The 25,058-nt window shown below is 41.1% G+C and overlaps 1 protein-coding gene across 1 annotated transcript; it reads left to right on the plus strand.

The window, feature by feature from the left end:
* Window positions 1-61: 61 nt before the first annotated feature.
* On the plus strand, window positions 62-25,058 carry TRMT11 (tRNA methyltransferase 11 homolog; the record flags this gene model as incomplete). Its single annotated transcript, XM_083731382.1, has 13 exons — window positions 62-169; window positions 3,204-3,269; window positions 6,742-6,815; window positions 7,242-7,323; window positions 7,446-7,538; window positions 7,790-7,924; window positions 9,051-9,207; window positions 10,501-10,581; window positions 12,000-12,164; window positions 14,257-14,329; window positions 15,748-15,879; window positions 17,459-17,579; window positions 24,492-25,058. The coding sequence occupies 13 exons, from the start codon at window positions 62-64 to the stop codon at window positions 24,621-24,623; spliced, it is 1,419 nt and encodes a 472-aa protein (XP_083587508.1). The 3' UTR covers window positions 24,624-25,058.

A 25,058-nucleotide genomic window follows, 5' to 3' on the forward strand; every position in this document is an offset into this window, starting at 1 on the left:
CCTCCCCTCGCCCTCAAGCGCCGCCTTCCCGCCGTGATGCTGCTCTTCTTCCTCCGCGCGCATGCGGGCTTCGGGAGGAGGAGGCGGCGGTGCGATGGCGCTGCCCAGCGCGGGTCTCCCGCGCTACCTGCTGCTGCTGGCGCAAGAGAACCTGGAATTCCGGCTGCCGGTGAGTCCTGAGCGCGAGCGCCGCAGCGACGCCCGGAAAGCAGAGCGCGCGCGCGGAGCCGCTGCTGTTTCTCCCCCACCCCAAGCACAGGACAAGCGAAGGAAGGAAGGAGCCTTCGCTTTCCGGGCTGCTGACAAAATGCATTGTTTACGAACGAGCCCCGGGCTGGGCTTTTCAAAGGCCCTCCTTCCGTGTACAAATCACACCCCAGGGGGGCTGCTGCAAACCCCCGTTTCTTTGACATGGCGGAAGAGCCCGTTAGTTTCATTGTGGTAGCGGGGTGCCAATGAAATGTTGATTCATACATTGGATTTCTATGTACAGTATAGAAACACAGATACGTGTGCTATAGCAGCGCCGGATTTACGTACTGTATAAGCTGAACAAGCTGTAGCTTAGGGCCCCACTCTCTTGGGGCCCCCCAAAAAAATTAAAGGGAAAAAACTGGATGTACATTTCCAAAATATAAAATAAAACAAAACCTACATATAGCAACAGTGTTTTGTGTTGTGTAGGTTCCTATGATGTAAGTAATGGGCAGTGCCGGATTTACGTATAAGCTAAACAAGCTATAGCTTAGGGCCCCACTCTCTTGGGGGCTCCCAAAAAAATTAAAGAGAAAAAAAACTGGCTGTACTTTGATACAATACATATTTTGTTATGTGCAAATGGCTTTAGATACCTATTAGGTTCATAAACTTTGTTGTTGTTGTTTAGTTGTTTAGTTGTGTGCGACTCTTCGTGACCCCATGGACCAGAGCACGCCAGGCACACCTGTCTTCCACTGCCTCCCACAGTTTAGTCAAACTCATGCTGGTAGCTTCGAGAACACTATCCAGCCATCTTGTCCTCTGTCGTCCCCTTCTCCTTGTGCCTTCCATCTTTCCCAACATCAGGGTCTTTTCCAGGGAGTCTTCTCTTCTCAAGTCCATAAACTACCATACTGTATAGCATATATTAAACACAAAAAACAGCGACAATTTGTTGTTGACAAAGGAAAGCTGGACATATACCTTCAGTTTCGTAGGGCCTCATCAAACTTAAATCTGGCCCTGTGCCACAGTAACAACCAAAAGCAATACCCCCACCACACATACTGCATTGGCCTGAATATAAGCCTCAGTCCCCCCCAATTCCAACCGTGAAAAGTTTAAGGGCGGCTTACATTCGTTGGTTACAATTCCAACTGTGATAAGCTTAAGTGCGGCTTACATTCGCGACCTTACAGTATGCAGCGAGGAGCGTGGGGCAAACAGTGCCAGGAGCGTGGCAAAGCAGTGCCCTCCCCGTGCGTAGTCCCCTGTTCTCTCACCCAAGGCCGGGAAGGGAGACAGCGAGGAAGGGGAAACGCAGCACGGATCTCCTCCCCTCCCCCAGTATGCAGCCAGTAACAGCGAGGAAGGGAGCGGCTTATATTCGGGTATTTCCCCCTTTTTTCTCCCCTCCTTTCAGTTTTAAAGTTGCAGCTTAAGCTTATATTCAGGCCAATACGATAGATTGTGGCGGGGGCGTAAATTGTTTAATTAGCCAAAGGCCTGGGAGAAGAGAAATGTTTTTGCCTAAAGATATGTAAGGAAGGCGCCCGGCGAGCCTCCTTGGGGAGAGCATTCCACAAATGGGGAGCCACCACAGAAAAGGCCCGTTCTCATGTTGCCACCCTCTGGATCTTTCATGGAGGAGGCACACGAAGAAGGGCATCGGATGAGGACTGCAGGATCTGGGTCAGATAAGATGAGGAGAGGCGGTACTTGAGGTATGGGCACCCGTTGGTTCACAATCTGCAGATCTGATAGCCCATTTGAGCTTGGGGGAAAAAGGAAGAACTCATGCCTGATAGCTTAGAAAGGGAGAAGGTATTTCCCACTCTGACATCTGAACATTGAAACATGATATGACAGGATTTGGAACTGCATCCTCTTGACAAGATGTGCTGCAGTGAATAAATTCAGCGAAGAAAGCTCCCTAGATGCCTGTAAGAAAGAGAACAGAGGAATGTTTTCTAATGGTCTTCACTGGACTAAAAAGATCAACTTCTCCAGCTTTACCTTTCACTGTTTTGTGTAAAGATAGCCTCATCAATAGGGTGTCTCTGCTTTTTTCATAGGTTTGATTTTTAGGAGGTACCTTTAATGTACATACTGAAAATGTGAGCCTTTTATTCCTGCCAAAGCTGAGCATCTTTCTTACTGCAATCCTATTTGCATTCACCTAGGAAAAAATCTGTTGAACAGAATGAGTTTACTTCCAAGTAACAATTGCATAGGATTGCCCATCTCATTGAAATTGCATGCTCTTACTTTATCTCTTACGATTCAAAGTGTTGGTGCTGACCTTTAAAGCCCTAAACGGCCTCGGTCCTGTATACCTGAAGGAGCGTCTCCACCCCCATCGTTCAGCCCGGACACTGAGATCCAGCGCCGAGGGCCTTCTGGCGGTTCCCTCATTGCGAGAAGTGAGGCTACAGGGAACCAGACAGAGGGCCTTCTCGGTAGTGGCGCCCGCCCTGTGGAACGCCCTCCCATCAGATGTCAAAGAGATAAATAATTACCTGACATTCAGAAGACATCTTAAGGCAGCCCTGTTCAGGGAAGTTTTTAATATGTAATGCTGTACTGTTTTTAACACTGATTGGGAGCCGCCCAGAGTGGCTGGGGAAACTCAGCCAGATGGGTGGGGTATAAATAATAAATTATTATTATTATTATTATTATTATTATTGTTGTTGTTGTTGTTGTTGTTGTTGTTGTTGTTGTTGTTGTTATTTAGATTGTGTGTTGAGTGTTTATATAGACCAAGTGTATATGGACACTGATTTTTGGATGTTTTCTGTTGTATGCAGTTCTCTGTGATTCTCAGAGCTGTACTCTCGTACTTGCAGACCTTGGAGTAAGTGCCACTAAGTCCCACTGAATTTACGTAGGGAGAGAGCGCTCTCAATGGTCATAGCCTATGTGGAATGCTCTCCTCAGAAATGGTTGCCTGATGACTTTCCTATGTTCTTTAAAAATATTTGTTTTGTAATCTTTTCTCCAAGGAAATAAAGTCTCTGTTTTCCCTCTGTGGCGGACGATTCAGCGATCAACAGGAATTGAGATTAAATGTAAGTATTAGATTGTGAATAAGTCTGTGAATCTTCAGCTCCTGTGTGGTTTATTATTTCCCCAAAATTAGGAAGAAAAGGGGGAATGAGGTGGATGGGGCCATGGTGAGTGGGGGTGGGGCTAGGTGGCAATTCTACTATTCTACTTAATGTGTTTGGGGGGGGTTGTGTCAGTATCACTTGTTCAGGTTCTCATTACTATCCGCTTGTGTTCCTTTGGTGGTGAGAGAGGTTGGGGTTGGCCTAGGGTGTGATTGTTTGTTTGTGATTGGCTGTCAGACACTGGAGAGATCTGTCAGGAATAAGGATGGATCAGTGGACAGTGCTTTCTCTGGTTTGCGTTATGATCTTTGCTTAGTGGGTTGTATTCAGTTTTTAAAATTCATAGTGCCATCTGCTGGAAAACTCGCTTCCTGACTAACAATGAAATCAAACAAAGCACATGCAGCAACCAAGTTCATGCAACCCACAGAATGAGCTTGAGTATCATTCCACTGAGTGTAGTTCTGTGTCCTAGCTGTAGTTTTTGCTAGGGGTTACTCTTGTTAGACTATCACTGCTGCCTGTTCATTCCCACTGTGCTCCCTAGGATGCAAGGATTATGCCTCTCTATGCATGGACCTCTGCAAAATTCTTATTCCCTTTATGGTTATATAAGAGCCAATGAAGGAATTAATGTGCTATTTTATCTCTTTTAGCACTTGGCAATCTGTGTAAATAATAGGCCACTATAGATTTACTATTTATTTTGCAGCCAAGCAAGAATGGGTTTGCAAAGCCAAACAGTAAATCTACAGTGGTCCATCATTTACACCGATTTTTGTTTCAAAGTGCTTGTGGCCTCTTTTAGTGGGGTTTTTATTTGTAAAGATAAGTTTTTGGGTTTTTATTGGTTGCGTTTGTTGCAATTGGTTTTACTGTTTATATTGTGTTGCTTTGGGTCACTTGCATGAGGAAGGCAACTAACAAATATGAATAATAATTTTCAGATGTGGATCAAAGGGCTTGTACACACACCGTGAGTCTGCTGAAGAATCTAGTACCTAGCACAATATTTTGTTACCTTGCTATTGTTGTGCTGAGTAGATGATTCATTTTTCAGTGGCTGCGTTTCCACATAACACTTAGCCAAAGCATGGTTTAGTGTGAACTTGCAGGCTCCATATCCTGAACTTGCACTTTGCTCCTCCCTTAGTTCCAGTTACAGATAGGTAGCCGTGTTGGTCTGCCATAGTCAAAACAAAAAAAATCCTTCCAGTAGCACCTTAAAGACCAACTAAGTTAGTTCTTGGTATGAGCTTTCGTGTGCATGCAACCTCTCCTGGACAATGACAGTTCTCTTTCTCAAGCTCTGGGAGGAAGACCTTTCATTGCCTACAGACAGCCACCCAATCTTAAACAACTCCTAACCCACAATAATACTACAACCAGACTTAACACGGACACTGGCACCAGAGCCTGCAATAAACCCAGATGCCAACTTTGCTGCCACATACACCCGGACAACACCATTACTGGCCCCAACAACATCACACATACCATCTCGGGACTATTTAATTGCTCATCGTCTAACATTGTGTATGCCATCAAATGACAACAGTGTCCTTCATCTCTCTATATTGGACAAACAGGCCAAACCTTACGCCAGAGAATAAACGGACATAAATCTGACATCAGAAATCACAAGACAGAGAAACCAGTAGGAGAACACTTCAATCTCCCAGGACATTCTATACAAGATCTCAAAGTAGCTGTTTTACTACAAAGGAATTTCAGAAATAGACTGGAAAGAGAAGCTGCTGAATTGCAACTTATTACCAGACTTAAAACCATGGAGAGACCTGGTCTGAACAAAGACATTGGATTCTTATCTCATTATACATGACAAAGCCATTTTTCACCTTCTCACTCCTTGCTTTTTCCTGTAAGACCTATTGCAGTCGTTAAGAGTCGTCAATCACTTCTACCATCACAGCTATCTGCCAATCACCCATTCCCACCACCCTTCTGAGTAATACCCCTCCCCACCTTCTCACTATATAGAAGGGTCTGGTAACTTCTGTTTCAGTGTATCTGAAGAAGTGTGCATGCACACGAAAGCTCATACCAAGAACTGACTTAGTTGGTCTTTAAGGTGCTACTGGAAGGATTTTTTTTTGTTTTGCTCCTCCCTGGTATTTTTAGCTCTGTGTTGCATAGGAGCCAAACTAAAGTTTGACATAGTGTGTTATCTAGACATGGAATCACTCTCCCCTCCTTAACCACGATCTACATATAGTCAAGGTTTGTTAGAGGAAACCAAATTTCCTAAACTCAACTTTTGCTGCATGCTGCCAGCATACCTTGCAATGGTGTCAGAACAGAATCATCTTGTGAAGGATGCATTGATACATACATTAAAGGACCTTCTATATAGAGGTTGACGAATTCTATCCTAGGGTCCTGCTCTCTTTTTGTAACATTGATTCAGGCCTGAAGTGACAGAGTAGGTAAACAACCAGAAGGAGCACAACCGCAAACGAGGTGTAGGTGGTGATAGAGCCGTCTGTGTAAGAAGCCGGACATAAAATATAGAAACTTATAGCGTGTTCATGCAATACGGAACACCTCTTCACAAACTGAGATGAAAGCCAAGTATTCAAAGCTGTTAGTCTTAGCTCGCCCCGCCCCGTCAAACACCACTTCTTGCTTGGGCTGGACACAGATATCTGAGATAGAAAGATTATTGCACTTGGTTACCTTTCTGCAGGAGAAAGTGGTAGAAGTGATTGTTGGTTTCTGTTTCCCTCACTGAGCAGCTGCTGGTAGTCACAGGACTATGTTTTCATTCCACAGTCCAGATACTGTTGGATTCCCACGGGAAAGGGAGACGGGATGTGACGTTTACTGGTTTACTGTTTCCTTTGTACTGTCGTTTCTTTGTTACAGTTGCTCTCTGCTTCTCACAGAGACAAGATGTATATTTGTATGCTCTCAGCATAGCTTAGTAATAAAGCATAGCAATGTAGCCATACCTGCCTCATCCTTTCGTTGCGGACTCTGAGTGTTTTATACTCTGCTGGGCTCAAGCGAAGATGAGCCGTATCAGCTCGGAGGACCGGAGCTGAATTTATCTAACAGTGATGACAACAATAAGGAAGGCAGAAGCTGAAGAGAGGTTCAAGGAACATTGGATTAGTTGGCATGCTTGTCTCTCAATTCTGTGACAACTGAAGAATACACGTTTTTAGCTTTCCTCTTGTAGTTCCATTTGTCTTCTCCCTATGTCAGTGGATTTTGCTGGACAGCAGTTCGCATCCCCCCTGACCATTGGGCATGCTGGCTGGTGCTGGTGGGAGTTGGGAGTCCGACGACGTCTGGAGGGCCACAGGATGCACATCCTTGCCCTACTGCGGCACAAGCAGTCCGGTTGTCATTCTTCACAGGGCCTTTTCCTTAGCATTATTGATTTTTTCTCTTTCTTTCTTTGCAGTCTCCATTTTGGATTCTTAGCATGCCTTCAGAAGAGATGGCAAGAGGACTGATGAAGCGAACAGTGTGTGCAAAGTAAGGGCTATGCTTTTGGAAAAAAGAAACGGCCTGCGTATTAAGTTTCCATCTAAGTTTTGCCATCTCATTATTATTTGGGATGTAGCTCTGCTTCTGTGCTGAAGCAGAAATTGTTTCCGGAGCTTTAACTCTTGAAAAGCCCATTTGCTGTACAAGTTAATAAACCAAATATAAGGACTACGTGGGTGTTTTTTTTTGGTGTGTGGCAACATTTTGTTCAGTTTTGTTACCTGACAATATTTCAAAGTTACACATGCATATGGCCCATTGATTGTTTTCAGTAGAACTTGAAAGTAAATCATGAAAAGTAAAATTGTGGAGTTCATGAGCATGTTGAATCAGAAGATTTATAAGTGAACTAGAAAAAGCATTTATGAATCTTTTCCCTCCTTTGCTGAATGTAACCTGTTACAATACTTTCAGATCTATATTTGAACTGTGGGGACATGGAAAATCTGCAGAAGAACTGTACTCTTCACTGAAGAACTATCCAGCAGAGAAAATGGTTTGTATAAGAGAAGCTGGTTTGGATTTTGTTCTGTCTTTTTGGAGCCTGTTTGTTACACAGTTGTACGCAATGGTGTATTGCTGCTTGTTCTAATCAAATCTTGTTTTGCTTTGTTTTAGGCCCCATTTTTACAGTCCAATCTAAGTTACAAAATAAATGTTCACACTTTTAACAAAACACTAACACAAGAAGAGAAGATTCAGAAGATAGATGTAAGTAGACTGTAATTTATTGAAATCATTTCTTATATTTGTGCTCTTCCTTAAAAACGAGTGATAGTGTTTTTGATTTTCACACCTTCTTTGGTAACTTGTTGGAAAGGCACCATATACATATTTAAAACTATAATCTGAATACTTTTAATAATTATTTGGGTTTAGTAAGCCAGGACTCATTGTATGTTTCAGTAATAGTTACTTATATTTATGTATTTCTCCCTTCCCTCTCCCCCTCCTTAATACAGTCTTTAGATTTTTTACCATTTGAAGGAAAAGTAAATTTAAAGAAACCAGATCACATATTTTGGCTTCTGGAAGATTATGGAATGGATCCAAACAATATCCCAGAACAGCCCCTTGATTTATATTTTGGGAGATGGGTGAGTACAGTCATTTTATTAATAATTAAAGAATTGTTACAGCATGAAAGAGAAATGATAGCTGAAAATAAGTTGATAGTGGGGTATGATTTCTTCATATTTTGATCATGGATCTTTTTAATACCATAAGCAGGTGGTAGGCAAAGTCAGACTGGGACTTACTCAAAGATCTGAATGATTTGGAGTAGCTCAGCAAGGATTTCTAACTCCCAATTGTTTGAACCATGGCAGCAACAAAATGAGTCTTTCCCTTCCCCCCAACCCCCACTCCAAATTATATTACCAAAATAAAACTGATTGGAGGACAGGCTTAACCAGGAGTGTATTTTTGTGTGGAAGGACTGCAAGCTCATTTCAGATAACACAAAACAAATTCCTAGGCTTTCATAATTGTTTTGTACCCAGTCCCTGTCGGTGGATCTTAGGGTTCGGGGGAGGGGGGCGGAATCCAAAGAGATCCTGCCTGAAATCTTGCCATCCCAATTATCAGCATCTTTGATGACATATTAATATTTCTGACACAACATTTTTCATTTACGGCACAAAATAGCAGTGATGGGCATATTTCCAACCTTAATCGGCTGTCGATCAAAGATAGTTGAACTATGTGACTTTGGCCTAATTCAGATAGTCAGTTCTTACGTTCTTAAACAGTTGCTCCAGATGAGATTTAAGTAATCTCAGCTGGAGCAACTGTTTAAGAACGTAAGAACTGACTATCTGAATTAGGCCAAAGTCACATAGTTCAACTATCTTCTTAAACAGTTGCTTAAATCAGTTAAAAGACATAGTGTGGCCATACTGGCTGGGGCTGATGGGAAGTGGAATCCAGCAAGATCTGGAGGGTCACAGCCCACCTGCCCCAGGTTAAGAGATGCCTAGCATGCTTTGTAAAATTTAGACCTATTGGCTGAACTCTAGGATTTTAGGGCTTTTTGTTTTGTTTTGTTTTGAAGTTTAGTTTTGGACAAGAAAGGGTATTAGAGTGCTAGTCAGTCAGTGTTATGAGCCGGCATAGCATATGTGTTTGCTTTTGGAAACCAAGGTACCAGTACAGTTCTGACTATTTTGGGTAGTTATTGGTTACCAAAGTTAATGGTTCCTTTCTCTCTCCACCTTGCCACAGATTGCTGATGGACAAAGGGACCTTATTGAGTCATACAGTGTAAAAAGGAGACATTTTATAGGGAACACAAGCATGGATGCCTGCTTGGCTTTTCTTATGGCAAACCATGGGAGAGTGAAACCAAATGATGTTGTTTTTGATCCATTTGTGGGAACAGGTATTTTTTCCCCTCCTCCAATTAATTTGTATACAGCCTGCACCATGTGTAAAGTTGCCTGTCAAATTTGTATATGTTAAGTTATCTCCCTGGGTTCTATCTTTTCTCTTAACATGTTAGAAGAATTTGTTTTTCTTAAGTGTACCTCATCCATGACAACACTGGTTCCATATTACTGCTTGGCCATTTGTGATCTGTCCTTATCCTGTGACAGTTCATGTTAGCAATCTCTGATGTTGAAAGAACAATAGAGCCCTTTGTTATCCTCACTTGCCTGCTCAGGGAGTGGTACTCTTAATACATCTACTTCAGCTCTAAGAAGTGGCGCATTGGAAGTCAAGGAACAGAGAGTGAATGTTCAACAGAGCTTTCTCTGGAGACTGGGAGTGTCGGTAGCACACATAGGAATAAACACTGCAATCATGTTTCCAGGTTTGTAGGTAGGAAATACTCCTTCACATTCTGTAGGCTTGTTAGAAAACCTATTTTCTTCCTTTGATGACCTTTTTCTGATATACCAGCAGGGGGCGAGTTTATCCCATTTATATTGTTCATTTAGAAGCAGCTCTGTGAAGTGTGTGTGTGTGTGTGTGTGTGTGTGTGTGTGTATTCAAGACAAGATAAACCGCAAGTAGCAATGGGCATAAAGGGAGTTTAAAAGCAATTGCAATAATATGAGAAGAGAAGGCTTTCTGGCAGAAGACATAAGACGTTCAAGGGATTAAAGGCAAATGGTGCTGTATCAAGTTTGGGGCTGATGTCAAGTATGAAGAAGAAGAAGAAGAAGAAGAGTTTGGATTTGATATCCCGCCTTTCACTCCCCTTCAGGAGTCTCAAAGCGGCTAACAACCTCCTTTCCCTTCCTCCCCCACAACAAACACTCTGTGAGGTGAGTGGGGCTGAGAGACTTCAAGGAAGTGTGACTGGCCCAAGGTCACCCAGCAGCTGCATGTGGAGGAGCGGAGACACGAACCCGGTTCCCCAGATTATGTGACTGCCGCTCTTAACCACTACACCACACAATGAGATTTGTTTTAGATTCAGAAATAGGCTCTTGCCTTTGTCCTTCTAGCCGGCAATGCTTCACACCCTTCTTAAATAATATGTGTGTATGCCAGTCGTGTATGCCAGGCAACATGTGGCATTGAGGGGCGTTACTTGTTTTGGCACACATCTATTTGCTTCTCTGCTATATTTCTGCAATATGAAATACATGTATCAAATACCTTTTGCTGTTGTATTCCCAAATAGTTGCATTGTCAGCACCAAGTGGTTTTTTTCTTTGTTTTGCAGGTGGACTTCTTATCGCTTCAGCACACTTTGGAGCATACGTATGTGGGACAGATATAGATTATAATACCGTACATGGACTGGGTATGTTGCCTTCAGTTCTTAGCAGTGAAAATGTAATTATTTGGTTTATTACACAAGTTTAGCAACTGCTTGATCTTGGAAAAGAATCAGAGATCTTCCTGTTCAAGCTTGGTCAGAGACGGGCGCATTCACTTAAACCTACCCTCTATACCTATGCGCTCCTGGGCATAGTGGATCATGCACAACAGGCAAGTTGACTGCAGAAAGGTTTTTTTTTTATGGAACTGCAGTGGATGATGCAAATGAGAGTGCAAGTTTTCTTTTGTTTGCTTTTGATTCACGTTTATGTCAGGTAACTACCTACACCCAAACCCAAGACTGTCAAAAGGTAACTGTCAAAAACCCTACTAAAGTTTTTCCTAAAATGCTTTGATTTTGAGTAGTGCTTTTCACAAGAGAACACACCATATTGCATTCACAATGTAGAGGTTTCCCTGTGGATTTTGCAGTCACAATGTACAGATCTCTACACGTGATTGCCCTAGGAGCTGCCTGCCCATGTTGGAGTTTCCTTTTTTACGTGATCCCTGTGCATCTGCTGCACGATGAGATGTATGACCTCCAAGCAGATATAGAACTCATGCTTAGGTTGTGCAAAAGACACACAAATTACAGATATGTGTTGAGCTCACATATCACAGCAGAGAAAGGGATGGATGAGTTCCAGTTTTTCATGTTACCGCATTCAAAGAAGAAGTCACTTCTACCTTTGCCAATGTTTCTTTGATGCAGGTGGCACTGTGGTCTAAACCACTGAGCCTCTTGGGCTTGTTGATCAGAAGGTTGATCAGTTCAAATCCTCACAATGGGGTGAGGTTCTGTTGCTCTGTCCCAGCTCCTGCCTACCTAGCAGTTTGAAAGCAAGTAGATAAATAGGTACCACTGTGGTGGGAAGGTAAATGGCATTTCCATGCGCTCAGGTTTCTGTCACAGTGTTCCGTTGCACCAGAAGTGGTTTAGTCATGCTGGCCTCATGACCCAGAAAGCTATCTGTGGGAAAACGCCAGCTCCCTCAGCCTGAAAGTGAAATGAGCGCCGCAACCCCATAGTCACCTTTGACTGGACTTAACCATCCAGAGGTCCTTTACCTTTACCTTTTTTGAAGTTACAAAGCCACTTGATAAATAAAGCTGCAGCTCTAAGGGTTAAATGGCATCCAAACTAGGTCCATGACATTTGCTTCATTTTCTTACACTATTAGAATAACTTTTAAGTTTCTTGTACTTATTATGGATGATGTGGGATGTGTTCAGTAGTTGTGCTTGTTATAGATTTAAAATTGGAAATGTTTGCCAGAGATACCTTATGTGAGCGGAACTGAAATAAATTGCGGCAGGAATTGAAGGCCACAGGATAATCATTTGAATCCAATATGGCATGAAATTGAATTGGCGTTATTTACTCCCCACTGCTCCCAGGCAAAGCTAGCAGGAAGAACCAGAAGTGGAGAGGACCTGATGAAAATATCAGAGCGAACCTCCGTCAGTATGGTTTGGAGAAGCACTACCTTGACGTATTAGTTTCTGATGCATCAAAAGCCATATGGAGGAAGGGGGTGAAGTTTGATGCAGTAATTACAGACCGTAAGTTAATGCACAGCCTAAAATATGTATGATTCATAAATTCAGTCTGTAGTGATAATGGAAACATCTGCAAGCTTGTCATACAGTTTGCTCTTCCAAAGAGAATGCTAGAGCAATAACATCCAGGCTGAATGAAATTTGCTGACTTGTTTGCAAGGAGGTAGTGAGCCAATTGCTTCTCAGTTCATGCATCTTTTATTTTATGAAGAACGAAGTCTTGCAGGAGCAGTTCCCGGTAACTTGGGACTAGTAGTGCTAAAATAGCTTTTTTCCCTGAGAGTAAGCATATTTTCCCTGATTGCATCTCAACCTCATAATGGATATAAACATGCTTCTGTGTAGCCTTAAACACAAATCTCATGCTGACATCTAGACCCCGTATATTGAAGCTGGCAGCTTTCAAGTTCGCATTGTAAAAACAGATTGTGGTCTGTAGTTTGACCACCTGCAAGTATCCACTGAATAATTTTTTATGTACCGGTAAATGTAAATTTCTTTACATTGAATGTGTATATTATTAGGAGTTGTATTTTTTTGGGGAAACACTCAATTTTTCTCTTTTTTGTTTCTGAGATTAGCACTTTGAAGACATTTTGAATGTGGCAGTGATCTTAATAGACAGTTGCTTACTGGAGTGTTTCCATACTGAAAATTCTTGGTTTCCAGTTTGGTTATACATTAGCTTGCCAGTAATTTGTTAAAGAATTTAAATGTTCTTTCATGCCTATTCATAAACAGGAAGCTTAGGAAAACAAAACATAACCATCTCTCACTATGTATTTTTTATGTATTGATTGTTGAAGCTGTTCGTGAAAAAGATACGCCATTTCTTATTAAACAGGAGAATTCACTCTTCGATCTCCTTCTTTTGAATACACAGCCTTTACAAGGCAATGCTTGTAGGTGTTGGCAATATTTGGGAAGCAGAGAAATGTTCTTCAGATGCAAAACTGGAAATTAACTCCATAATGTTAATTGCAAGTCAGTGTGAATTAAACACCCATATCTAATTAGTGACTACAAAAATATTCCCCCCCCCCAAGTGTCTTTGAAAAGTCTTAAGCAGCTTTTAAGACTGTGAATAATGTTCAACTAGCACTTTGACACCATGCAGTTATATCTGAACATGGAATATATAATATATGAAGCTTATTACTAAGAAAATATGTACCAAGTTCCTAAATTCTACAGTTTCCACATACAAGTACGAAAGGCATTTATTTTCTTAATAAAACAGTGCACTAGCTATGGGTGGAGAAAAACATACAAATAGCTTAGAAAATGCATGGATGGTTTTCCAACAGTAGGAAGTGTGATCTGTTAAAAATACACATTTTAATCATTGCATCAAGTATAAGTTTAAGAGGCATGGTCTACAGCTGCTGAAGTGTTAATAATTCATTTGATGTAAAAGCAATCTAATACTGTAATAAATTTTTATAATTTATTAATAAGCACAACTTATTAAGATTTACCAAAAGAAAGAAAAAACATCAAATTTATGAGACCTTGTGCTTTAAGGGTGAATAAATTATGATAATTATTTTATTTGTATCTTAGTTTGCCAGATCATTTGAGCTGCCCGAAGCTCAAACACAATGATGAAATATGAATGGCAGGCAAAATATCACATACAATAGTCTGAAAAACAAAGGAAGAAACCAAGTACCAGCAGTGAAATAAAAACATAGTCTGCTGAAAAAATTGAAAAGAAATAAAAAGGCTACAGGGTGGTGTTGGTGCCCTGTCTATCTAGAAGCCAAGCAGATTTTTCTGCGACAGACTTCCATGCTACTATAGAGAAAGCTGCCTCTCTCCCATCACCATTAGTCATGTCTCTGATGGCTGCAAGATGTGGAGATTTGCCTATTCCTGAGTGGATGTGCCTATTCAAGTGTGGGAGGAGGCATGGAGGGCTTTGAAAGTGTCTTGAATTGGGCTGAAATGAATCTGAAACCTCTATAGATAGCATAGTTTCAGGCTTCAGGGATCAGGCTTTGTCTTGAATGCTCACTGTTGCCTTCAGCCCCAGCTAGAGTTTCTGAACAGGTTGTACTGATGGATACATGTCATACATTCTTGATCTGCGCAGCTCCATACGGCATACGAGAAGCCACCAGAAGAACCGGTTCGCAGAAGGAAATGGCAAAGATGGCAGAAAGAGGGTAGGTAAACGGTGGGTTGAGAAAGCAGGTGTCTGAATAGAAAAACAGCTGTGGCTTCAGAAGCATTTTTGCATATTGCTAAACATCCCAGCCTTCTGCCAAACCAGCGACAAATCCGACAGGGCTGTTTTTAATTACGTTGCTTGTATGTACGTAGCAACCACTCTGTCAGTGTGTCTCTCATGTTTTTAAAACACAGGGATTAGGAATCTGACTACTACATGTTTCCCATATGGAAAATGGGGAGCCTCTTTCATTCTGATTTTGACATCAGAGTCTGGCACCTAGTGTGCATCTTGATGCAGTTACACAGTAGCAGGTAGAAAACTGGTGGGGAAAGTTGTTCAGTAATGTCAGTGGAGGTTTCCTTCTGAACCTTAACCCCATGCCTCGCCACTATGATGTGATAACTTTTCGGACTTGGGATAGCAGGTAGCAACCCTTTTAGTGTCTGAAATCCCAAATATTTTAGTCTGTCTCTATTGTTGTGATGGATATATCATTATATTCTTGTACAGTTGTACCCTGGTTTTCAAACGGCTTAGTTCCTGAATGTTTTGGCTCCCAAACATCACAAACCCGGAAGTGACTGTTCCGGTTTGTGAACTATTTTTGGAAGCTGAACGTCAAATGGGGCTTCCACAGCTTCTGATTGGCTGCTGGAGCTTCCTGCAGCCAATCAGAAGCTGCTATTTGGTTTGTGAACGTTTTGGAAGTCGAACGGACTTCCGGAACGGATTCCGTTCGACTTCCATGGTACGACTGTATTTCATTATTTTTGTATGTTGCTTTATGACTCCTTCAGGCTGTGTGAAGCAATAAATGTAATTAATTAATTAACTAAACTAATACAATGTTCAGTAAGTTATGAGGACAGTGCCTGCTGCCTGCTGCCAAATCAGGGTTTGTTATGGCCCAGTTCTATATTTCACATTATAATCTGCATCCTATTGTGATGGTGCATTGCATTAAACTTGGACAGAAAGGCAGTTTTCCTGAAATTGAAACGAAGTGGTACTGTATTGTCATTTCTCAACACAGCCTTATTTTAATATGCACTGCCTCTTCCCTTTCTACCACACAACCACCCACACATACAATTATGTTGCCTTTAGCTTACTTTTAACTCAGATTTGGAACCCATGGGAATTTGTCAGGCTTCAACTCTGATAATCCCTGCTTTCACTATATTTTGTTTTCCCCTCCAGAACTGCTTTCTGTGGCCAGCATAAATCTAGGTCATACTTCAATGTATTTTTTTTAACCTTCGCAAAATTGGGAGAGAGACCTGACAAACCTGTGATGAATGCTATACGCCAGGTTCTGTTCTTATTGTGAAATCAGCATGCTATGTTTAAATAGTACAAAATAACAATGAAGCTGCTACCAAATAGTTATTTTTTCAAAATTTTACCCAGCGCAGAAAACCACATCTCAATTTCTTCCAATTATCATCTGAGTGACATCCTTTTCGACCTGTTAAAGTTTGCAGCTGAATACTTGGTACTTGGAGGAAGACTGGTCTACTGGCTTCCTGTGTATAAACCAGAGTATGTATATATTCAGATGCACTGAATGTCTTTAATATGTTACATGGTAACTTATGCAGACTTTAAGGGTGGGCGTGGTCTAGGGGAACCCTGGGGCAGACTTATCCTTAAGTGAGCACCTTCTCTTGGTCTCACCAGCATCAGAGGCACAGTTGTTGGTGACACGAGGGAGAGCCAAGGGCCTTTTCTGTGGCTGCTCCCATACTGTGGAATTCCCTCCCAAGAGAGGTGAGCTTGCCTCGCTCCTTGTTATCTTTCCACCAGCAGGCTAAGACCTTCCTATTCTGACAGCCCTTTGAAAACCAGCTGCAGATTATATTGGCCACTGAACTGATATCAGGGCAATTGCTATCTTAATACTGGCTTTAGATACATTTTGTTATTATTTTGACTATTGTTTTTAACTAGTTTGTTTTCATTATGTTGGATTTTATAAGAATGTTTTAAACATGTTGTGAGCCTCCTTGAGTCCCAATGTGGGAGAAAGGTGGGATTTAAAGACATCAAACAAACAAACAAACAAACAAACAAACAAACAGTTAGTGTCTGCAGGGTACCATAACATATCTAAAAATAATACATGGTAAATGCATAAGCTAGTTTAGCATGTAGCATTTATCTCCCATTAGCTCCAGCCAGCATGACCAGTTATCATGGAGTTACGATCCAACATCTCGAGGGCCCCAGGTTAGGAAAGGGTGTCCTAGACAGCGGTTGGGAAGCAGTAAGAATGGGGTCGTTCTCAATTAACTCTGCTGATGACATGGAATTATAGAATCATAGCATTGGAAGGGACCCCAAGGGTCATCTAGTCCAACCCCCTGCAAATGCAGGAATCTCCACACATGGTCCCCCATCCAATTTTAAACCATTCTGGACCCTTCTTAGCTTTGCAGAGGTACTAGCGGTTTTACGCTGCACCGAATACTAGCTATTATCAGAACAAGTGACAAACATTTATACTGCATATTGCTGTACTGCTTGCTCTTGAATTGAGGATATATTGCTGACTGCTAGGGAATTTAGGTGTGGCTAGATTTAATTGCAGCTGAAATAATTTCTGGTGGTCATTTTTTGGGGGTGGGGGTAGTTTGGGAAGGAATTTACCAACTGAGCAGTCTGTCTTTTATCTCATTTATATCCTGCCTTTCCTCCAAAGAGCTCAGGATGGCAGTAGTATATTTGCTGGATGGATGTAGAGCTGAAAAGCAGCTAAGCAGTGTATTAAGGACAGTTCTTATTGGAATGCTTGCTGGCAGACATCTTTTCATAATCTCTTTAAATGGTTTGGGTGCTGAAGCGCAAAGAGAAACCCACATGAAACGTTCTTTTCCTGTTTGCAGCCAAACTTTCACCTGCATCCTGCCTTTTGTTTTGTTCTCTCTTTGTGCTGCACATGTGGCTGTGGATTCTGAAAGCAATTAGCATACATTGTTTCTGGGAAATTTAATAAGGCCGTGAACCATGTGGAAGTGTACAGTTTAACTCGGTTTGAATCAGCCCTCTGGCTGTTCTGTTTCAGATTCACTTATTGCAGTTCCTAAGCTCTTGTAGCCCTTTGACTGTTTATTTCTTCCAGATATACAGAAGAGATTATACCCCGACACCCATGCCTGAAACTTATTAGCAACTGTGAACAGACGCTTTCCAGCCACACGTCGAGACACCTGATAACCATGGAAAAAGTGAAAGATTTTGAGGTAATTGTTTTGATGGCTTTCTCGCAAAATAGCAGTTGTCAGATTCGGAACAGGTTTTTCTACTGTGGAAACGGAGGGAATTCACGGTACCAGACTCAGCGTGCCGTAAAGCGCTTTTATAAGTTGGTTTTAGAAGGTTTGTAAAAGAGTCATAAATGTCAAAACAGGAAGCCAAAGTACTTGTTGCGCTGATGTACATGGGCGGCAGTGATTGAAGGGCGCTTGTCTTACTTGTATGTGTGCGTTAAGTAAACTTTTTAATACTGAGGCAGGGTATTTCTTGTTCCATTTTTATTGTTTCGGTTTTGAGGTGCTGTCCGGTTAGAACTGAAGTAACGAGTACGGTTAATTTTGCTGTTTCTATTATACTATGTTGCAAGATGTAGTTGCAAGCCCCTCTGAAATAGGTAAAACTTGTGTATAGAAATATTTTTGTAAATACCTGCTAGGGGTGTAGAAGAGAGTTCGTTGTTTTTAACATTGTGTTTTCATTGTCGTAACCTGCCCTGGAACCTTAGGGTAAGGGTAGGTAATCAATCATCGTCATTATCATATGCAGAAAACCATGTGTGCTACTTGGCTCTAAGTTCCCAAATAGGACCTGCTGCTTAGTCAGTATGCATAATTGATCATGCTATGTATTTTTCTGTGCCCCAGTTTAAAAGAAAAAAATACATACCTGAGCATTACTTTGCAATGCAGCATAAGGAAATAAATGTTTTCGTCTTCTAAAAGGAGCACAGTTTTCAAGCATTTTTTAGTCAAAGATGAACAACAGCTTCCAGTCCATTCCTGGCTGGATTTTAAAGTTCAGTTAGGAGGATACTCCTGCATTTTGTCTGGATTTTAGCCCTACATTCCTTGGAGCCTCTGTTCTCCCCTCAACAACTTTTATTATGTTTTGGGGTCGTCTTAATGCAGCATTAAGATAGGGCTTTGTACATGGTGAAGGGTCTGATTATCAGCTTTGAAGTTCCCTTTAAAAATAAATAAATAATAACAGACCACTTAAAAAGTGAATAAATTCATCAGGATAAAAAAACAATTAAGATCTCAGTAAACACAAATGGAGAGAATATATCAGTAGGAATCCTCGGAGGTAGATTCTTCTTCTGACAGCAGCCCCCAAAAGAGGATGCATTCACTCCCTGGTCCATGCCAGGTGTATTTGCATGCCCCAGACGCCACATCTCCTCCCTCTGCTGCTAGACACCCAATGATTGGTCCACATCCCAAATACATTGGGCCCCATTGACAAAAAGATTCTTTAGATTTAGATCGATATTTTATTACATTTTTAGCAACAAGCCATTATTCAATTTCCCTAGGAGGGGGGAAAAAAAGATCTTACAGCCATTTAGTTTCATATGGATCATTATAACCCAAAGAATAAATTCATGCATACTAAAAGAGAAATAAAATACAAATGAACATAATGAACAAATAGACACTTCCTACAGCTGTGTTCATAAAATACAGATGGAAAACCCTAACCAGAAATTTCACTTGCACACCATTTTCTAGATCTGTTAAAATTTGAATGCTTTTTCTAGAGCTATTGCAATTGATTTTGCAGTTCTGAACATGTCTTACCCATTTAGTCAGTAAATGTATTAATTTCTCACGGCTGGCATTCCTTCTAAACTTTAACAATAATGATTGGAATAGAATTGCCTTGTAGTCTCATATCTGATTCACACCCTGTGAAGAGATACACCAACTTCTACACCACTATTAAATTACACAAACCCATAGTAATACTTCAAGAAAAGTTTCCTGTATGTCCAGTGTTGTCGGCCTTCAAGAAGCACACTTAACAGAACGTGAATTATATGACAGAGCGTCAGCTGTTTCCAACTTTTTCTGGAAATAAGTGGCCTCCCTCTAAACTACCACACTGCTCAGATATCAAGTAAAAATGCATCCTTGCTGTGTTCTGTTTGTGACTGGGATTTTATCTGATAGTTGACCGTCAGTTCCTACCTTCATCTACAAGGGCATACCAGCACATCAATTCCTAATGCAGTTTATTAAGAGATTTTATTAAGAGATTTGTGCACTCTCAGATGTATGCATGTTCCTTTGCAGATGTGGTGACAATATTTTCTTTAAAATGGAAATATAAAACCTTGCATTATCTTATTTTGCCTTCTTTATCCAACTTTAATACATGGAAATACCTGGTTTTTATACGTGGAAATGCATGGTAGGGACAACAAGAACAGAATCCTAAATGTCACACTCCAAAACTTTCTCATTCCAGCACAGTAGCTCGTAAACCCCCCCCCCCCAAAAAGACATTTTAGATGGTCGTCTGCTACATCACGAGAAGCTGTATTTGGAAGGGAAAATATTGCAACAAATGCACAGGGGTCTGTTTGATAATGTCCAAAACATGACATATTTAGCAGTAAACTATTTACATATACTAGGGATGTGGGTGGCGCTGTGTGTTAAACCACAGAGCCTAGGGCTTGCTGATCAGAAAGTTGGCAGTTTGAATCCCCGCGACGTTGCTCAGTCCCAGTTTCTGCCCACCTAGCAGTTCGAAAGCACGAAGTGCAAGTAGATAAATAAGTACTGCTCTGGCGGGAAGGTAAACGGTGTTTCCATGCGCTGCTCTGGTTCACCAGAAGCGGCTTGGTCAGTAAAGCGAGATGAGTGCCGCAACCCCAGAGTCGTCCGTGACTGGACCTAACGGTCAGGGGTCCCTTTACCTTACCTATACTGTTAGTAGAATAACTTCTGCCTTTGCTTCGTTTTATGGAACATTCCAATTCTTTGCTGAACATAGTGCAGAGATTAATATTGCTCGCCTTCCCATGGTCAGAAATTGCACTGAACTCAGCAGAGAGAACTCTTAGCACTCTGAGCACAAGGAATGAGTATTGCTGTCTTAACTTACTGTTTATTTGACAACTATGATACCACGGAAACAGTTTCCATATATTTAGGCACACATACCTATGCCGATTATACACTTCTGAACTGAGCCGGCTCCCTGTGACTTTGTCCTAGTGTAGTACTTGGTGAACGCTATGCTAAGGTTGCTGAGGAGGTATTACGCCACTACACCAGCTAGTTTCATCTTGGGCTGTAAATACAGTTTTGAAAGAGATTGTTTTAAAAAGTAGACTGGCTCCTTATTTCACTTGAAAATTGTATCTGTGTTGATTGATCAAATTCTGAGATCTCAGCACAGCTCAGCACAAGAGAGCCTGCTATTAGGGCAGCAAACACATAATAATCTTCCCTTGAGAATGTTTGACTGGCAGGTTGAGTTTCCTTTATATTCTGCATTCTCTCAAGGATTTAGCCGCATAATCTTTTTTCTGCTGACTCTAACCTCTCTCAACATATGAGTTGTTTCAGAAATCAGACTCAGAAGCATGTGGGATGTAGTGCCTGGAGAGATGTGAGCGTTTGCAGATTTTATTCCCTTAAGTGAAATTTGCGTTTGTCTGCAGTTTAAGCTCAGGAATAATTAAAGAAGGAAACATTTAAAAATTTAAAGGAATAAAACTGATTTATTACTACTGTAACTCAGGAATGAATGCAATGTGCATACACACCTGACTAGCAGATTGTAAATATTTATTTAAATAAGAACCTTTATTTTTTACATCAATAACCTATTCTAAGCACTTGTATTTGAATATACATACTGCAAAACCAGGAAAACTGAGATAGAGGGCGAAAAACTGGCTTTTGTATTGCTTCTTCTTCTTCTGTTTTGTTTTAATACATTTGTGTTTCACTATTCAGTCTCTCTTTTAAAAAACCCACTTTGCATTGCTTTGAGCAAATAAACCTGTGTAACTGCAGCAGTACATCTCTTAGAGGTACATGTATGTATCCGAAATTCTGGTGAAATTAAATAAATAGAAATCATTGCCAAATTCTTCATCTTTTTTTTAAAGCAGCAGGGTTGTTTTTTGAAATAACAAAGCTAGGTTCTAAACTGCTCTTTTCAAGGCATTTTGTTTTAATTTTAGAGTTTGCTAAAAAGCAAAAGGCAAAGGATAAAGAGGCAAACACTTCTGGGCTTTCCCTATTAACTCCCCACTCCGCTGTAGCCCTTGAGTATAAAATCCACATATGTTAAGTTTTAGTGCATAGACATAGAATCATAGAACCATAGAGTTGGAAGAGACCACAAGGGCCATCGAGTCCAACCCCCTGCCAAGCAGGAAACACCATCAGAGCACTCCTGACATATGGTTGTCAAGCCTCTGCTTAAAGACCTCCAAAGAAGGAGACCCACCATACTCCTTGGCAGCAAATTCCACTGTCGAACAGCTCTTACTGTCAGGAAGTTCTTCCTAATGTTTAGGTGGAATCTTCTTTCTTGTAGCTTGGAACCATTGCTCCGTGTCCGCTTCTCTGGAGCAGCAGAAAACAACCTTTCTCCCTCCTCTATGTGACATCCTTTTATAGATTTGAACATGGCTATCATATCACCCCTTAACCTCCTCTTCTCCAGGCTAAACATGCCCAGCTCCCTTAGCCGTTCCTCATAAGGCATCGTTTCCAGGCATTTGACCATTTTGGTTGCCCTCCTCTGGACACGTTCCAGTTTGTCAGTGTCCTTCTTGAACTGTGGTGCCCAGAACTGGACACAGTACTCCAGGTGAGGTCTGACCAGAGCAGAATACAGTGGCACTATTACTTCCCTTGATCTAGATGCTATACTCCTATTGATGCAGCCCAGAATTGCATTGGCTTTTTTAGCTGCCGCGTCACACTGTTGGCTCATGTCAAGTTTGTGGTCAACCAAGCTCCTAGATCCTTTTCACATGTACTGCTCTCAAGCCAGGTGTCACCCATCTTGAATTTGTGCCTCTCATTTTTTTTGCCCAAGTGCAATACTTTACATTTCTCTCTGTTAAAATTAATCTTGTTTGTAACATAAAGCTACAGTGTTAGTTAGACTGTTGTACTAGTACCCCAGAGACCAGGGTTCAAATCCCCAGTCCACTGAGCGGCAGACCTTGAGCTTGCTACTGCCTCTCAGCCTAACCTACCTCTCAAGGTTGTTGTGGAGATTAAATGAGGTTGGGGAAGAACCATGTACACTACTACCATGAGCTCCTTGGAGAAGAGTTGGAATATAAAGGCAATAAGTAAACAAAGCAGTTCTGTTTATGCAGATTATAAGTTGTTTTGGGGTGTGTTTCATCAAACTCCAACAATGTTTTTCAACCAGACCTAAAATTAATGGCTACATTTGGACACAGCAATGAATTGTCGTTAATCTTTATAGGTCATTGAAATATGCCAGGTTAATAAGCCAAGGTTTGAAGTTGGCTTGTTTTAGTAAACCAGGGTAGTCTGTGTGGTGTTCTCCAGACGTTGATGAAAGGATTGTAAATCTATCATGCTCAAGAGCTATCAACTGATTTATTTAAGAGTATGTATGTTGGAAGGGACACGGGTGGCGCTGTGGGTTAAACCACAGAGCCTAGGGCTTGCCGATCAGAAGGTTGGCGGTTCGAATCCCTGTGATGGGGTGACCTCCCGTTGCTCGGTCCCTGCTCCTGCCAACCTAGCAGTTCGAAAGCACGTCAGAGTGCAAGTAGATAAATAGGTACCGCTCCGGCGGGAAGGTAAACGGCGTTTCGCGCACTGCTCTGCTTTGCCAGAAGCGGCTTAGTCATGCTGGCCACATGACCCGGAAGCTGTACGCCGGCTCCCTTGGCCAATAAAGCGAGATGAGCGTCGCAACCCCAGAGTCGGTCACGACTGGACCTAATGGTCAGGGGTCCCTTTACCTTTTTATGTATGTTGGAAGCCCTTGCCTACTGATAAAGTCGAAAGACTGGAAAATAACTTGGCAGTTAAGCTTTCAAAAGATAAAGTAATGCCACTGAACACCACTGAGGAGTGGTGGATCACTGCAGTCTTTCCAAACTGCACATAAACAAATAACCTTCCTACTTTTTTGGTCAGGGAAGTAAATTGGTGGGCTTAAAAGCACCTGAGGCTTAATTTGCCATGATGAACAGACTTCAGTTGAAGACCCAGACATGTTGCAGGAAGAAGTCACATAGCTAGACCAATCAAGGAGGATGGTCTTATTGCTTTTATTATTGTTGTTCGCTCTGAGCCCGGCTTCGGCTGGGAAGGGCGGATATAAATAATTTTATTATTATTATTATTATTTATTGGAGTGGAATAAGATTCAAACCTTCAAAATCTCAGTCTAAAATAGCATAGTGTCTGAGCCAAACTTTTAGAAGACATCTAAAGGCAGCCCTGTTTAGGGAAGCTTTTAATGTTTAATAGGTTATTGTATTTTAGTATTTTGTTGGAAGCTACCCAGAGTGGCTGGGGGGACCCAGCCAGATGGGCGGGGTATAAATAAATTATTATTATTATTATTATTATTATTATTATTATTATTATTAGCAACTGGGTTGGGTTTGAATCTAGTCTCTGCTGTGAACTCATTAGGTGGGTTTAGGCAAGCATTATTAGCAGGCTACATCACCTGCAGTGTATGGTATATAATACTGACCTACCTGCATGATTTTTGCAAGGATTGCTGAGATAATATATGTGAAACATTTGATGATAATGATGATTCCCATATCTGATGACAAAAGTATCCCACTGATTCACAGAAAATGCATGGCAAAGCTGTCATTGTGCCTTTAGAACAACAGGTTTTGTCCCTGATCCAACTACAGGTGCATTTGACTACAGCATGGGGTGGAGACTTGCAAAATTTTTGACAGTACTGATCATATAATGGTATACATTCCATCCAAAATTACTATTTGCCATTACAACAGTTTCTAGGACCAAGCTACAAGCTTGTTTTTAATAGTTCCTTTGAGATCTTGTAGATAAATTCTGAGTCACACTGATGTAATATATACTGTATGTCTAAACAATGTATTTTAACACCAGGATGAAGACCGTGATTCTTACATATTGGACAGCCAGTACCTGCCATACAAAAGTCACAATAGCTTTCGTGAGAAATATTTCAGTGGAGTGACAAAGAGGATTGCCAAGGAAGAAAAAGACAGCCAAAAATAATTATATATATGACTAAAAGCAAAGAACGCACATCTGGACCTCAACATTATATGGATACTTCAGAGAACAAATACTGTTTTGAATTTTTTAAAAACTCAAAGCAAAAACCACAAGTTAAGAACAGTTCTTTTTCATTAACTTTGTTTATACCAGATTATTGCACAAGGTTTTTTGACCCTTATTTAATTTATTTTTGTATTTAAAGTTCAAATGATAATTGACTACATTTTTTATCACAATTTTTTTTAACCCATTACCTTTAGAAAAAACTAATAGTATTGTTTGGCTTCTTAAACTGTGAACATCTGGAAGTCGTAAATAGACATAATACAATGATTAAGATTTTTTTATTATTAGGAAGATTGATTTCATTTGTTTTCTTTTTTGTATCTGATATGCAATAAAGTCAGTAAGAATTGTTGTGCATTTTAAAAA

Source organism: Podarcis gaigeae, assembly GCF_964106915.1.
Source record: "Podarcis gaigeae genome assembly, chromosome: 3".
Classification (NCBI taxonomy): domain Eukaryota; kingdom Metazoa; phylum Chordata; class Lepidosauria; order Squamata; family Lacertidae; genus Podarcis; species Podarcis gaigeae.